The sequence below is a fragment of the Melanostigma gelatinosum genome, assembly GCF_949748355.1.
Source record: "Melanostigma gelatinosum genome assembly, chromosome: 17".
Taxonomy (NCBI): domain Eukaryota; kingdom Metazoa; phylum Chordata; class Actinopteri; order Perciformes; family Zoarcidae; genus Melanostigma; species Melanostigma gelatinosum.
This window is the reverse complement of record NC_136650.1, coordinates 15,685,075-15,699,466: the sequence shown is the minus strand read 5'-3', so window position 1 is coordinate 15,699,466 and position 14,392 is coordinate 15,685,075. Positions and strand designations below refer to the sequence as shown.

At 45.6% G+C, this 14,392-nt stretch overlaps 1 protein-coding gene across 1 annotated transcript; it reads left to right on the top strand.

Moving 5' to 3' along the window:
* The first annotated feature begins 2,876 nt into the window (after positions 1–2,876).
* On the top strand, positions 2,877–14,044 carry LOC306791082 (juxtaposed with another zinc finger protein 1-like). The gene is made up of 5 exons (XM_079287704.1): positions 2,877–3,119; positions 9,660–9,732; positions 10,647–10,843; positions 11,974–12,143; positions 12,784–14,044. The coding sequence occupies exons 1-5, from the start codon at positions 3,005–3,007 to the stop codon at positions 12,958–12,960; spliced, it is 732 nt and encodes a 243-aa protein (XP_079143830.1). The 5' UTR covers positions 2,877–3,004; the 3' UTR covers positions 12,961–14,044.
* Positions 14,045–14,392: the final 348 nt, after the last annotated feature.

Here is a 14,392-nt window from a genome sequence, read left to right as displayed (position 1 = left end):
TTTTAAGCTCTTCCCCCATGTGTGGATGTGAATCACTGAGCTTTGTTTTCAGTGAAGATATGGGATGCTTTTACGGCACGTGTGCGTGCCCGTGAAGGGTGCGCAGTCACACTAAAAAGTGTATGACGGCAGCCAGGAAGTCTCTGGCTGGTGCCCTGGAGCAGACAACGCCGCTGAGATTTGCAACTATCTCCATAACTCAGTGGCTGAACCAGCCATTATCATCTGGCATCCTATTCACCTCCGCGTGGCTCCTAACAGCCAGACTGGGAGCTTTAGAGCGCTGCCGGCTCAGAGCCTTCCTGTCTGTAAGAATATAGCCTTTCAGGTCACAGGTCAAACAAACTTACTTACCTCAAACCCCACGTATTACCCTCACTGTAGCTACATCTCACATTTTCTAGTCAGCCATCAGCTGTCATGCTGTTTTGATTGGACACATGGTGGTTTCTGACTATTTTTATCAGTGAAGTGCAGTGAAGACTAATGTGGGACTTAAAAAAGTAACTGGAAACAGATACATCCAAGTATACGAGTTGCAGTCATCTGATTTTGCAATGCGTTGGTTGGTGTTCAATTTACATCCACCTCTGCCCTCACATGCAGATCCACTCAAGAGCAGACTACTTGTGTGTGTGTTAAGATTTAGTGTGCATGTACACTGCGAGTTGTGTGTTGTCCATCACACTAGTCGGACGGTTTGATATTCAGAGAAAAAGAAGCTGACAAACAGAAACGACATGCTAGTTTGTTTGAAATCTGTCCCGTACTGTTGCATTGTGCGCCACCCACAGGCCTCAGATCAGATGATGTCATGCACCGTAAACTCGCCTCGAGTCGCTCCCTTTCTCTCTTGCATTTCACAACACATGCTAGCGCTTCTCATTTACGTCATGGTGTTGGGAGCTGCGTCACTGTCACAGCTCTGATACACCACGTGTGTGCAATGAGTGTGTTTATGTTGCGTGTGTGTCTGCATGTGTGTGAGAGAGAACATCTGTGTTAGGCTGGTGAAGTCACTGGATTTCTATACTGTACATCTGTGGACGCCAGGTGATGTCATGTTGTTTTTTCTGTGCATGTATGTGTTTGTAGTGGGTAGCACTCCTTTGCAGCTGTGAGTTTATTTCATGTTTTTATATGCATATGTGTTTCAAAAAGGGTTTGGGTATAGAGGGCAGTCAGAAATAAAATAGTGTTCGCAGGTCTTCAGGTTGTTTGCTGAAGTCACTGGCCAGTGGTTTATGACGCCAGTTAACGCTCCATTAACAGGTCCAACACAGGCCAGCCGGCCCCTGTTAGCCAACCCCAGTGATTTAAGGACATTCTCCTCTCTCTGGGAGCCACACACACATTACAAAGTCCTCTCCTCACCGCTGAGCCATTACGGGGCAACATTAATTCTGAAACTTTATGGATGTGATGGATGCTGTTGTCAATGGGTTATGCAACTGCTATATCTTAAATATTGACACACACCAACGTGTGCAGCTATATGCTTTAACACACAGAGTTATGGCCGGGTGACTTTGCAACAGTGATGAAAAAATATACAACAATCATTTAAAATGATAACAACAATGATTGATTTTTTGCGCCCAAATTATATGTGTTTTGAAGCAGTTGCAAGTTAAAGTTGATTTGTTTTATAAACATGTAAAATACTCGCTCCAGCCCATTTCATGGTAATTATTAAAACAACAAAACTACACAAGAATGTATTTGTATTGCACATTTCATAAGCAATTCAAAGTGATTGAAAGATATTGACAAGTCATTTCAGCAGAAGACCTTTTTTTCTGAACACATTACTGCAAATGAATGTTTGGGGGAAAGAAATGCAGGCCAGCTATTCACCATGATGACTATGAAGACAAGAATTTAGATTGTCAGCGCATGTCCAGATCACAAGTTGTTATTCTGGGACTATGATGTTGCCACGAGGTGACTCTGGTCAGGAGTTCATGGTTCCTCCCCCGGATCATATCCACACAGTATCCCGATGGCTGCTCAGGCCTTTTCATTGGCGGGCTCTATAAGATCCATGGGAGTCTTATTTTAATGTTTTATTCCACGTTGGTGCTCAAACAGGTGGTTTACAGTTAAAGAAGATTTTACAGACATTTATACAGATTCCTTATACTTCTATATTTCATTAGTCTATCTACAATGAATATAATATATCAAATAAATTGATATTGTATCAAGTTTATTCATTCATACATTTTTTGGGTGACTACTTCATTTCTCTGTGTACAGCGTTCCATCAGGGACTCAAATCCTTAAATATTTCAAAGGCCAATTTGATGATGTTATTAAAGTGTGTGAAAGTCAATATGTCAATATGTTTAAAAACGTACAGTGTAATACACATATATCGTATATTACCCTCTATTGTTAATCAGTAGCTAAGCATTTTCCTTCAAATATTGTTTATATATATATTCACTTATATCTATTCCTACATTTACATTATCGGGGCATTTGCAATCAATTTAAACGTGAGATATAACCAAAACAACACGGGTGTTCATAAAACAAAAGGCAAAATATGAAATAAACTGATTGATTAGATTATGTAAAAAAGAAAGGGCAACATATATGCATAGATATATGTGCTAGACGTGTTTGGTGTCTTTATAACGCATGTAAAAGATTTAACTTTGATTTATTTCAGTGTGTCATCACGAGCCCGAATAATAATAATGACACGGAGGCTTCGGGGGCACAGATCCCAACAGGTAGGCAGGTCGTGACGTAGGCCAGCCTCCCCCTCCTCCCCTCCCCTCCACCCCCCCCAACCCCACCCCCACCTTGGCACCGTCCCGCCTGCCCTCCCAGTTGCGTTCGCCGCTGTCCTGTCTGGCCGACCCGGTGTCTGCTGCTCCGCGCTCTGCGGCGCTCCCACCCCGAATCCCAAAATCTCAACCTTCGTCTTCGGCTGCCCGGTCCTCCCCTCCCCGCTCCCCTTCCCAACCCGGTGAATGCACCAGCGCCGATAAACATGACGGGCATCGCCGCCGCTTCTTTCTTCTCCAATTCCTGCAGGTTCGGAGGCTGCGGTCTGCAGTTCGAGACTCTCGCCGAGCTCATCGTCCACATCGAGGACAATCACATCGGTGAGTCAGGCCAGAGGAGGAGGGATGGGGGGGGAGATACGGAGCTAGGCAGCTAGCTGCCGCTAGCATCCATAGCTAGTTAGCTGACTGCAAATAGGCGTGCACTCCGCTATTCCTGCTGCTCTCGCTCTCGGTCGACGCTCGTCAGCGAGCGAGTTATTCAGCAACACGAGACTTTAATTCCTTTTTGAAAGACAACACTGCTACTCTGTGAAATACGTGACCGGCTCGATTTGTATTTGTGCTTTCGCCACGATAGGTACCTCTCGCAGCGGTGACTCGACTCCGAGGGCCGCGTAAGGTCTCATAGGTGCAACTAGCATTCCGACCAGGCAGCGGTTTTCACAGCTAACGTCGCTGAGAAGTCCGTGTGTGTGTGTGTGTGTGTTTACGTTTCCCAGGCCTGACGCGGTGCAGTCTCACACCGCTTGTGTGTTGAGTTTGCCCGCGTCGCTTTTTTGTCGCCTCAGGTGTCTTTACGCATCGAGACATCACCTTCTTTTGCAGTGCTATCCGATCATGTTTGTGTCACTTAATTACCATTGGCCCCGTATTGCGGCAAGACATGCAAGGAAATTGCATATATTTTCTTGCACATGCACAAGCGTCAACTTGTTGCACCGTGTATTAGATTTACATCTAACGGTAGTCACTCTGATAACTGCATGTATCGACCCACACCAAGTTTACCCACACGTTGACACATAGACAGTGACTGTGTAAACACCTCAATGACATTAATGCAAGTTATTTAAGTTATTACTAGGTAATAAGGACGCAGGTAGTGCTTTAGTATAAAACAAGTGTCTGTATTGGTGATACATTTATTACCTTTTATTTTTCCCCATCAAATGCATGTGACGAATGTGGCCTATCAAAGAAAACAGAAGAGATATCATTTAATTGTTAAATAATTACTGTTCCTCTCTTGGATGCACTTCCAAATACAATATTAATAGTTTATTTTTTTACGAGTGAGTTCTCCCTTTGCTATTCACTTTATCTAAATCATTCAAATGTAGCCTAATTAGTACCATGCAATGTAATTCTTGTTAAGTATTTTAACACATTTTGCAGCAAATGCTTGCTTCTGTTTTAACACGAATAGATTCACCTTTAATCCACCAAAAGCAAATTACAGCTTGGAAGGATTTGGTGAAAAACAACCACACGCTAATCTGTAACAAAGTTGACGCGCTCTAATCATTATTTGTGGTGTGTATCCATCCTCGGGAGGCTGTTTGGAGCGGGTGTGAGGTGGCGGGGGTGAGAGGGGGGGGGGGGGTAGAATAGATGCTTCATTGAACCAGTCTCCATGGCAACTGGCCGTCTCCAAAGGGGTTGGTTGAGGGCAGTATATTGGCTGAGTTACTGCACACCTGCTGTCTCGCAAACAAAGAGCGCTACCGAGCAGCGAGCTGTGGCGAGGACACCCGACGTCACAGGACTGATGTGTTGATGTTTAAATAAAGGGGTCAAGTTTTGTGTGCGTGAGGAGAGAGTGAGCGTGGGTGATGCTGTTCCTCATCCCAACATATGCTCCGTGGATCACTTGCAAATTGTCCAAATAGAGGGGATAAACAAACGCTGTGAATGATCTTCTGACAAAGACTCCAAACCGATCAGGAAAACAAATGAAAGGATATTGTGACATAAATGCAAGAACAGATATGGTGCCTTCAGTCACAGAGCCGTGGCCCACACTGATATACGCCCCATCTGGCTCTTAGCTTGACATTTGACCCCAGCCTTCAACCGAGCAGGATGTCGGTTTACCGGTTAGATAGCTCGGATTAATGAGTTCCCCCTCTGCCGACTCGTCCCGCGGCATCGAGATCACACACACGGTCTGATCAATACTGCGGTAGCGGCATTTAGCTTTGACTTCCCTTTTCCAGGTTTTGAAATGGTGCAGCAGTGTGTGTGTGTGTGTGTGTGTGTGTGTGTGATCAACAGTCAATCAAAAGATAAGCTAATTTGATCCTCCTAGCTCCTGCACGTGAGTCTTCAGATAAGCTGTTTGAAGCTTTGCAGATAACCGATTGCCTTGATTGTGGTCCGTCCTGCTGTGTGCAAATAGATTCTGAAAAAATAAGAAGCAGGCGCTAACAATTAATCGGATAATCCAGAGGTGACAACAGATGTGCGCTATCAGACGTAAACAGCTGTAAAAGTGAGTCAGTGTGGGCCTGTGCCAGAAACACTTTGGTCATTATCATAGACTGTGCTGCCCTCTTGTGGTCGGACATCCTATGTGCTACATTGCCCCCCAAAAAAAAGAGTTACATTTATTTTTCTGCCTGTGTGTCAATGATCTCAACTTGTGTCTCATTTGGACTCGTGCCTCTTCTCGCACGGCACACAATAGCTGGCAGCAAAACCAACCACATGAGCCCGTCTCGATCTTTTCCGTGAGGTAATGTGTGACCTCATCCCAGAAGAAAGGATCGCAGCCTTCCAATAACATACCAGCGCTGTTTAGATTGCGGCCGAACGCGAGAGGAAATGGGTTAGGTGAACTGAGCTCCGTGTGGTGTTTGGTTGTTGTCTTTGTGGCGACGGCTTTGTGCGGTGACTCTCGGTAAGGTCTGAGGAATGCAATGATGTCACGCTCATCTGCCTGTGTTCCCACCTGCGCAAGCACATACCTGCCTCTTACCTCGACAAATAGGAGCTGGGAGGGAGGGGAGGGAGGGGAGAGGGGGGGGGAGAGATTTGAAAGAGAAGGTTAAGGGAGGAAAAATAGACAGAATTAACTTTGATTTTTGTTCTTTTGGATTTGGTTTTATAGCCGGGATCAAAGACTGAGGTGTGTGACTTGACGAGACGAGTCAGGTCAGCATTGTGTTGTAATAAAGAGGTCTCTGCTAAAGCATGCAGATAATTGACCTGCAGTAACCTTTGAACACGCAATCACTCAGCCCACCGGCCAGGTTTGGCTGAGGAACGCCCTTCCCTGCTGCTGTTGATTTTTTCTGAATAATGACATAATTGCACAGCAGAGGAGGTATTATGTGAATCACCAGAATGTGTCTTCGCATTAGTGTGCCTGATGTTGCCAGTCAGTCTGAGCAATAATTTACTTTCAGATGAAATCCTTTTGATCTTCAGAGCTGTATGATTAGTCGATTAGTACACAAGCTGAACAACAACAAAAATGAATCCAGAACAGATTTGACGATTGTTAAATAGTTTCAATCATTTCTCATGGAAAATTCTAAAAATTCCAGCTTCTCAGATGTGAAGATTATCTGCTTGTACAATATGTATGGACATGACAATAAGTAGTCGCCCCCTGCTGGAAAGAATGCACGCTTAAGGCCCCTCTGCATAGGCTGCACTTTTCAGCCACTATCTCTAATTGTTGATCGTTGACCTCGTGATTTAGTCCGTCTGTGAAATGTCACAGACTACTGCACGGCTATCACAATACCCTAAAGTTCACGGCGATGCCTTCAGATGCCTTGTTTTGTCCGACCAACAGTCCAAAAGCCCAAAAATATTCCGTTTACAACGATGCAGAACAGCTGCAAATCATCCCAACTGTGGAGCTGAAACTATGAAATCTTCAGCGTCTTCACTTGAAAAACTAGATCAATAATGAATTGATCGTCGAAATATTGGCTGATGTGTTATCTGATGATAATTTATTGATTTTTCATACATTTGCCATATTATGTGATACGAATCAGTATCAGAACACACCCCTATTGATATGATGATGATGATGTGAAACATATAGCCCGGCTGTAGTTGCCAGATTGTTTCCCATCCCACTTTCCGAGGTGTGAGAGGGGAAGGGGGCGTGTGTTAGTGCATGTGAGAGAGAGAGGGGGTTTCAATGTACTTCCTAAATGACCTGTCAGGGTGTAGCGGAGCAATTAGTGGACCGGCATCCCCAACTGGAAACTACAGGCCCTCTCCTTTCACGCTACACATACATCCGCATACACACAGTCACACAGATTACCTTTTCGGAAGTCGCAGGGACCCGAGCGCCCCGCCAAGCACTGGGAAGTGTAATTACAGAGAAGTTTGCCTTTTCCCCCCACCCATATCCCCCCCCCCCTCCTCCTCCTCCGCTCCACTCCCTCCATCCGGTTGCCTGCTGCTCTAGAAACACGTTAAAATGCTCTCTGTGGCTTAATTAGCAGCCTGCAAAACAAGCCATGCATTCTTGGCCTGGTTTCTACACATGTAAAGGCACACGCGCAGACCCACACACATGCGCACATGCATGTGGACAACATGCACACAGTGTGCATTCAGCAGGGGGCAGCAGTGTACTGCCGGTTTGAGAGATGGACGTCTGTGTTGAAATGAGTGGCGCTGCAGTTGATTGGCTGCTGCTTTTAATGACAGGAATGCTAATTAGGGAGATATTTATCGACCCTGGAGACTCTGACAATGTCTCAGACATGCAGATGGAAAAACACGAAGATGCAGGCCGCTCGCAATGATGCACCGTGTCAGTGAAATGTAAAACGTCCGAATGAAATCCTTGAGCATGTATATTCATTTAGTTTGTGCGTGAGTGCGTATGTGCAGGTCCTTGCTCCAGCGGATCAGCAGTGTGTTAGCTTCCTGTCCTGCTAGGTGAGCGGAAGTCATAAAGCCGGTGAACATTTACTGCAGCTCTCTCTCTCTCTCTCTTTCTGCACCTGGCTCACTCCATTCCCACCAACACCCTGCCCTCCCCCCCCCTTCTCCACACACACACACACACACGCACACACTTAACCTCATCTTAAAGCAAAGACCTGAGCTTCTTGTACATCCCGAGTTATTAACTCTGGCATTTCTTTTTCTCCTTCTTGTTCTTCTATACCTGGCTGTCAAACATTTGCCCGAATGGCATTTAGCGGCCTGCGACTGTTACAGTGTTCATGGTGCTTATGAATATATCCTTCCATATAGAAGTTGGACTGCTGGTTCATCACTGCAGATGGATGATTCTCATACACAATACTTAAAAGATTCGTTGATGAATCAATTCGTCACTCGACAGAACATCTATCAACAACATGTTTTTGATAATCGATCGTTGAAGTGACTTATTAAGGAAAAATGCCGAGCATTCAGTGTTTAGATGAGCCAAAATATTCAAACTCAGCGGTCCGACGTTAAGATGCGTCCTGACTCATCCTTGTCAGTGGTGTAGGTCGATGTGTGTCGGTGTTTGTGTGTGTGTGTGTGTGTGTGTGTGTGTGTGTGTGTGCGCATACTAATGCATGCATAGAGAGCTCTGGTCTCTGCATCTGAGCAGTAGGATTATTAAGGCTCAGCTATAAAATACCACCTCTGTGGACCACCTCAGATGTGTGTGTTTATGGATGCATGCCCCTGCTATCTTTTTTTCCTCACCTAGCCTCTTCAGTGTTTTTTTTTACCTAAACTCAAATGTAAAAGACTCTGCTGTACACTGCAGCAGTGGTAGTGTTAATTCTCCTTCTAGGTTGTTTTCGTGTTTGCTGGTCCCCTTGGTGTTTTCCTGCACTGTGGGAAGTCTGCATTCTTTTTTAATTATCAGGTGTGAAAGCCTGAAACTAAAGGGCTAAGAAGGCCAACACGCAAACACACACACACGCAAACACACACACACACACACACACACACACACACGGGATTAGTTGGAAGGCGCGTACTTGAGTGTGTTAATTGTTGCACAGTGATGATCCAGTTCTTGGATCTGAATTGCAATACATCTGCTAGCCATTACATATAAAGCTGCAATTATGCCTACACATACATACACACACACACACACACACACACACACACACACACACACACACACACACACACACACACACACACACACACACACACACACAGAGGCATAGCCACGGCTAAAACCTACTTTTTTTATTTTTTAGTGTGGATAGCTCTGAATGTTCCGGCGTTGAACACTTGATGGCACTGGTACTTTACAGATGCACCCACCCGCAGGGTTTTCATGCACACTTGCTCCTGTTTTCCAGAGGGTGGGAGGTGGGGCTTTGAAGTTAATGCTGCTTCCCTCAGGCAGTGGAAGTTGCCTACCGTAGTGTTACTGACCTAGCAAGTCAACTGGAAAAAGCATGTGTGTGTGTGTTTCGAGTACATTTACATTTACATGTACATGTAAATGTACATTTACATGTACATTTACACTGTGTACATTCATCACAGCCTCCAAGTCGCTTTTTCACTCTCGGGACAAATTTCGTCTTTGCCACATTCAGTCTCGGGCAACGATTAATCAGCCTTTGGTCACTTTGGGAAAGGCATTCACAGTAAATTACAGACAGCTCGGTGCAATAATGTGCCACAAGTATCTGAAATGTGTCTGCGGGCTCTCGCATATTACGCACAGAGAATGCAGTGTGAGAAACATCCTGTAATCTTTCAGCCAGTCTGGCAGGATGAATGGACCTATGAGTCAGCTACATACTAAGAGTATTCACGCAACATTTTCCCTCCAGAGAGAGCAGTGATTAATCTGAATGTCTCTCTCTCTCTCTCTCTCTCTCTCTCTCGCTCTCTCTCTCTCTCACTCAGACACAGATCCGCGGGTCCTGGAGAAGCAGGAGCAACAGCAGCCCACTTATCTGGCCCTAAGCTACATCAACAGGTACACACACAGAAGCAAAGGTGTCTACAGAGGGCAGCATTGCTCTACGAGTGGACGGTCTGTATTTAAGTGTGAGTGTGCGTACATGTGGCCTGCGGAGAGCAGCTCAAATGAATGATGTCTTCCCATAGACACAGCAGTGACTCATCCACAGACCAGCACAGAGAACCACACAAGACAATCACTCCTAAATCCCTGTGCTGTAAACGGCACAGCCTTTCAGGATCGCTGCTTGTGTGTGCTTTTGTGCGGTGAACCGATGTGTCAATGCGCCGTTAAATGACTCCCGAGACGCAACGTTGAGAAAGATAACGGTAAAACAGAGAGAGTTAGGTTTGTGTTTCTGTGGTAATTGTTCAAGTGGCGAGGCTGTAAATGTCAGCCGCATTTACTGTACAGTCTTGTGACATGTATGTTTCATGTCTTGACAAACCTTCGACGTCCCTCTCATAGCACCAGTGCGTAGAAACAGCCATAGTTAGATGCACCTGCACGGTTTGTCCTGTGCAATAAGGGTCGACATGTTATGGACGCTCACTTTTGTTTGCCTCCTGTCAGTTGGTGTCGCTGCTTATATACCGTGTGTTCCAAGTTAATTACTTTGATCAGCGTAGAGTTGTCCTAACTGACAGAGACGTTGGCTAAAGACATTCAGACCCAAGTTGTAATTAACCAGAATTATACTTCAAGTTAGAAATGATAAGAAAAGGGAAACTTTTGGATGCAACAGTTATATTTTCTTTGAATTAAGTTTTGCATTTCAGTAGGTTCACCTGCATTTCCGCCATTAATTTGGTCATCAAGTTGACGTCATGTTGGTAAATTCTATTAGATTCAGGGACTTAACCGTGTCATGGGATTTACTGATGACACCCCCCCCCCCCCCCCCTTTCGCCACCGTTGCGTGCGATCAGGTTCATGACGGATGCAGCGCGCCGGGAGCAGGAGACCATGAAGAAGAAGGCCGCGCCCAAGCTGTCCCTGTCCCTCACTGGCGGAGTGTCCAGGAATAGCACGGCCACGCCTCCTCGACACACCAGCGGTAACCTGACGCCTCCCGTCACACCCCCCATCACTCCCTCTTCCTCCTTCCGCAGCAGCACACCTACAGGTACGACAGGTGTGTTTGTCGAAATGTCTGTTTGAGACAAAGAGAGACAGATTGATTGTACTTGTTGAGTGACTGGAGCTGCTGGTGCTGGCAGGAAACAGAAACCGCCTACGGTTATGTTTACGCCATTCGGAGGCCCATTCATCACATTCAGACGGCGGTCTGATGAGCAAATGAAGACATTTGTAATGTAAATAGAATGCAGATTATTCAGTAATGCAAACTAGAAGAGGCTCAAAGCCCAACCACTGTCTTCTGCTGTGTGTGTGTGTGTGTGTGTGTGTGTGTGTGTGTGTGTGTGTGTGTGTGTGTGTGTGTGTGTGTGTGTGTGTGTGTGTGTGTGTGTGTGTGTGTGTGTGTGTGTGTTGGGTTAGGTGGCTCCTGCAGTGAGCAGACCAGTCAACACTGCTAATTACATAGCAGCTGTTACGCTGTGTGTTAGCATGGGGCCGTGTGTTGCACAGCCCAGAAGCAGATGTCCAATTCCAGCCCAAATGGTTCCAAACGTAGTGTTAGGTCTGGCCTTATATATACACACACACACACACACACACACACACACACACACACACACACACACATGCTGAGGTGCAGCATTTCCTGTGAGATGGTGGGGGGTCAGTGGGTCTTTATATGTGTGTGTGTGTGTGTGTGTGTAGGTGTGTGTGTGTGTGTGTGTGTGTGTGTGTGTGTGTGTGTGTGTGTGTGTGTGCGCATGGATGCGAGTGGAAAATCTACTTTTTCCAGGCTGAGCAATGGGGATCACTCCCACTTAATGATCTCTTTAACAGTGCCAACCCCTGCGTTTTGACTCACATGTGTACACACACACACCACACACACACACACACACACACACACACACACACACACACACACACACACGCACACACCACTGCTGTTTTGTCTGAGCAGTGCTTTCAGTGGCATGTGTGGCTGCTAATGCATTACAAAAGCAGCAGAATATAGAGAGGCGTATTAATACAAATTCACAAATCATTCGTTTGCTAAATTCCCAAGACATGATGTATTTCAAGGGCACAACCCCATCATGATCGATTTCATCTGGGATGACTGTCTTTTCTTTTTTGTTTCTTCTCTCGCTCTGCGTGTCTGCATCGTGCCTCCAGGCAGCGAGTATGATGAGGAGGAGGTAGACTACGAGGAGTCGGACAGCGATGAGTCGTGGACCACAGAAAGCGCCATCAGCTCCGAGTCCATCCTCAGCTCCATGTGCATGAACGGGGGAGACGAGAAGCCGTTCGCCTGCCCCGTCCCCGGCTGCAAGAAGAGATACAAGGTAAGGCCTCACACTGCCATGGGACACGAGGCTCAGTTGTTTCCACACTGGAGCTTTTGTCTTGAGTATCACATGTCTGGACATAATGTTCGAAAAAGCACATCATAAATCAAGAAGCAGTGATAAATATATCATGGCATATTTGCTTTGGTTTTTTTTTAAATTTGCGGCTGGTAACAAAAACCTCATTCAGACCAAAACAGTGACGTGGGACAAAGTCACATTTGCTGTGTTGATCAGAATGGGTCCACATGTGTCATCCGACCTGTAATAACATCAATTAAGTCATCAGTAATGAGTATAAATGTAGAACATTAGCAACTTTAAGTTCAAGGGCATTCAATAAAATAAACAATGTGATGATCATATATGGAGACTAAAACATTGCACTGTCCCACTGGTGTGTTTTCTCGTGTAAACATTTCGGTGACCACTTAGAATTCATTTAGTGAGTGTTGAGGCTACTGCCAGCAGCCGGTGAGCTCATTAAGCAATCAACCTGTGACCGCAGTCTGGTAGGAAAGCCCCCCAGCGAGAGCAGCGGGCTTTGAGGCCCTTATTCAAATCATGTAAAAAAAAAAAGGGTGCTTGGTACACTTCTCCACTTTCATAATGTATCTCCTCCTCCCTGTCTTTTCAGAATGTGAACGGTATCAAGTACCACGCCAAGAATGGTCACCGCACGCAGATCCGTGTGAGGAAACCCTTTAAGTGTCGCTGCGGCAAGAGCTACAAGACCTCGCAGGGCCTGAGACACCACACCATCAACTTCCACCCGCCCGTCTCCACCGAGATCCTGCACAAAATTCAAGGCTAGAGGCCGCGCTCGCACGATCTCTGCCCCAAACATAGCCCTGGATGACTTTCCTCACGCGACCCTTTTTATTCCAATCCCACACGCTAAAGGATCAAGTGCGTGCTTTAATTCTCTTTTTTTCATCCTTTTCTTCGTATGCGTTACAATATTCTTTTCTATCCATGTTATATCAATTGTAGTTTGAAAAACAAATATGTATCTTCGTAGTATTTTTTATTGTTGTACATTTGCACATTCGTATATGCTATCACGTTATTTTTTTTCCCTCTATTGTTTGACTCGGTGCTAAACGTAAAAAACAGAAAGAAAAGACACAAAAACAAATGACATGAAAGAAGACGGGAAACGTAAAAGATGTGAAAGAGGAAGTGCAACCAGGCCCCGCCCCTTTCCCTACTCGTCTCTGAGTGGGATGAGGTTGATGTTCGTGCAGATCTGAGTTCAGTGGTTGTGTCGCTTCCTCGTCAGATTCACACGGTTCACTGAGCTTAGATCTGTGCCTTCAAAGTAACTTCTGAGGGTTCCAGTGCAAGAGTTAAGTTATACTTTAAATAGATATATTGATATATAAACAATAGACAGATATGTATGTGTACATAGAAATATATGAAAGTATTCATGAGCATATACATAAATAGTTACACTTCAAGCTTTATTTTATATATTTTATATATTTTTGTCGGTGTATTTTTCTGTGTATCAGTAAGTGTTCCTTTCATTCCTTATTTGCTGAGACGGCCAGGCCGAGGTCAAACCGCTGCCTTTAGGTTTGGAGAGTTTTCTCTCGCCATTGCGTGCGACGTTTCACTGTTGATCAGGAAGGAGCGCTCAGCGCCGAACCTGTTCGAACGCGGCCCAGGGCCAATGATCCATACCGTGAGCATGTCATCCCCACGGAAAGCCATCCATGTATTCCACATCTCCAGTGTTTCCTCATTCAGAGTGCCAGAGCTGTGTTCAAGAGACTTAGCCGCGAACGCCGGCTAAGCATCATGTATTCCAGTTGCCAAGATCTTTGTTGTTGTTTTTTTCTTCCCATGATGTTGCCAACAGCTCTCCACTGCCAAACACTGACCATACCATGTGCCTGATGGGGGGGGGGGGGGGGAGGGAGGGAGGTTTCAGTGGGTGGGTAGAGGGTGGGAGTTAAAATGGTTTCACCCTGGAGGTCGGCAAACGCGTGGCAATGATTTTCTTCTTCATTGCGCCTCCACAATGTGCGCATGAGTACATCAACAGAATGTTCTCGTGCATGCTTTCTGTGTCATAAAGTGTGAAAGATTTGTGTTTGGAAGAGATTATCACCTACAACCCGTCATTCTGTGTGTGTTTGTTGTAGACGAGAGCATTCCAGTTCGTGTGTGTGTGTGTGCCATGCGTGTGTTTTTCCAGCAGTATCCAAGTCATCAGCCTGTAGAGTGTTCCTGTATTC

What these genes read in the sequence shown, in the direction of transcription:
- LOC306791082 (XM_079287704.1), top strand. Translation starts at nt 3,005, where the DNA reads ATGACGGGCATCGCCGCCGCTTCTTTCTTCTCCAATTCCTGCAGGTTC. An exon ending in GCCCTAAGCTACATCAACAG is followed by an intron (nt 9,733 to 10,646) that starts GTACACACACAG and finishes GCGTGCGATCAG; the next exon opens with GTTCATGACGGATGCAGCGC. An exon ending in CCGCAGCAGCACACCTACAG is followed by an intron (nt 10,844 to 11,973) that starts GTACGACAGGTG and finishes TCGTGCCTCCAG; the next exon opens with GCAGCGAGTATGATGAGGAG.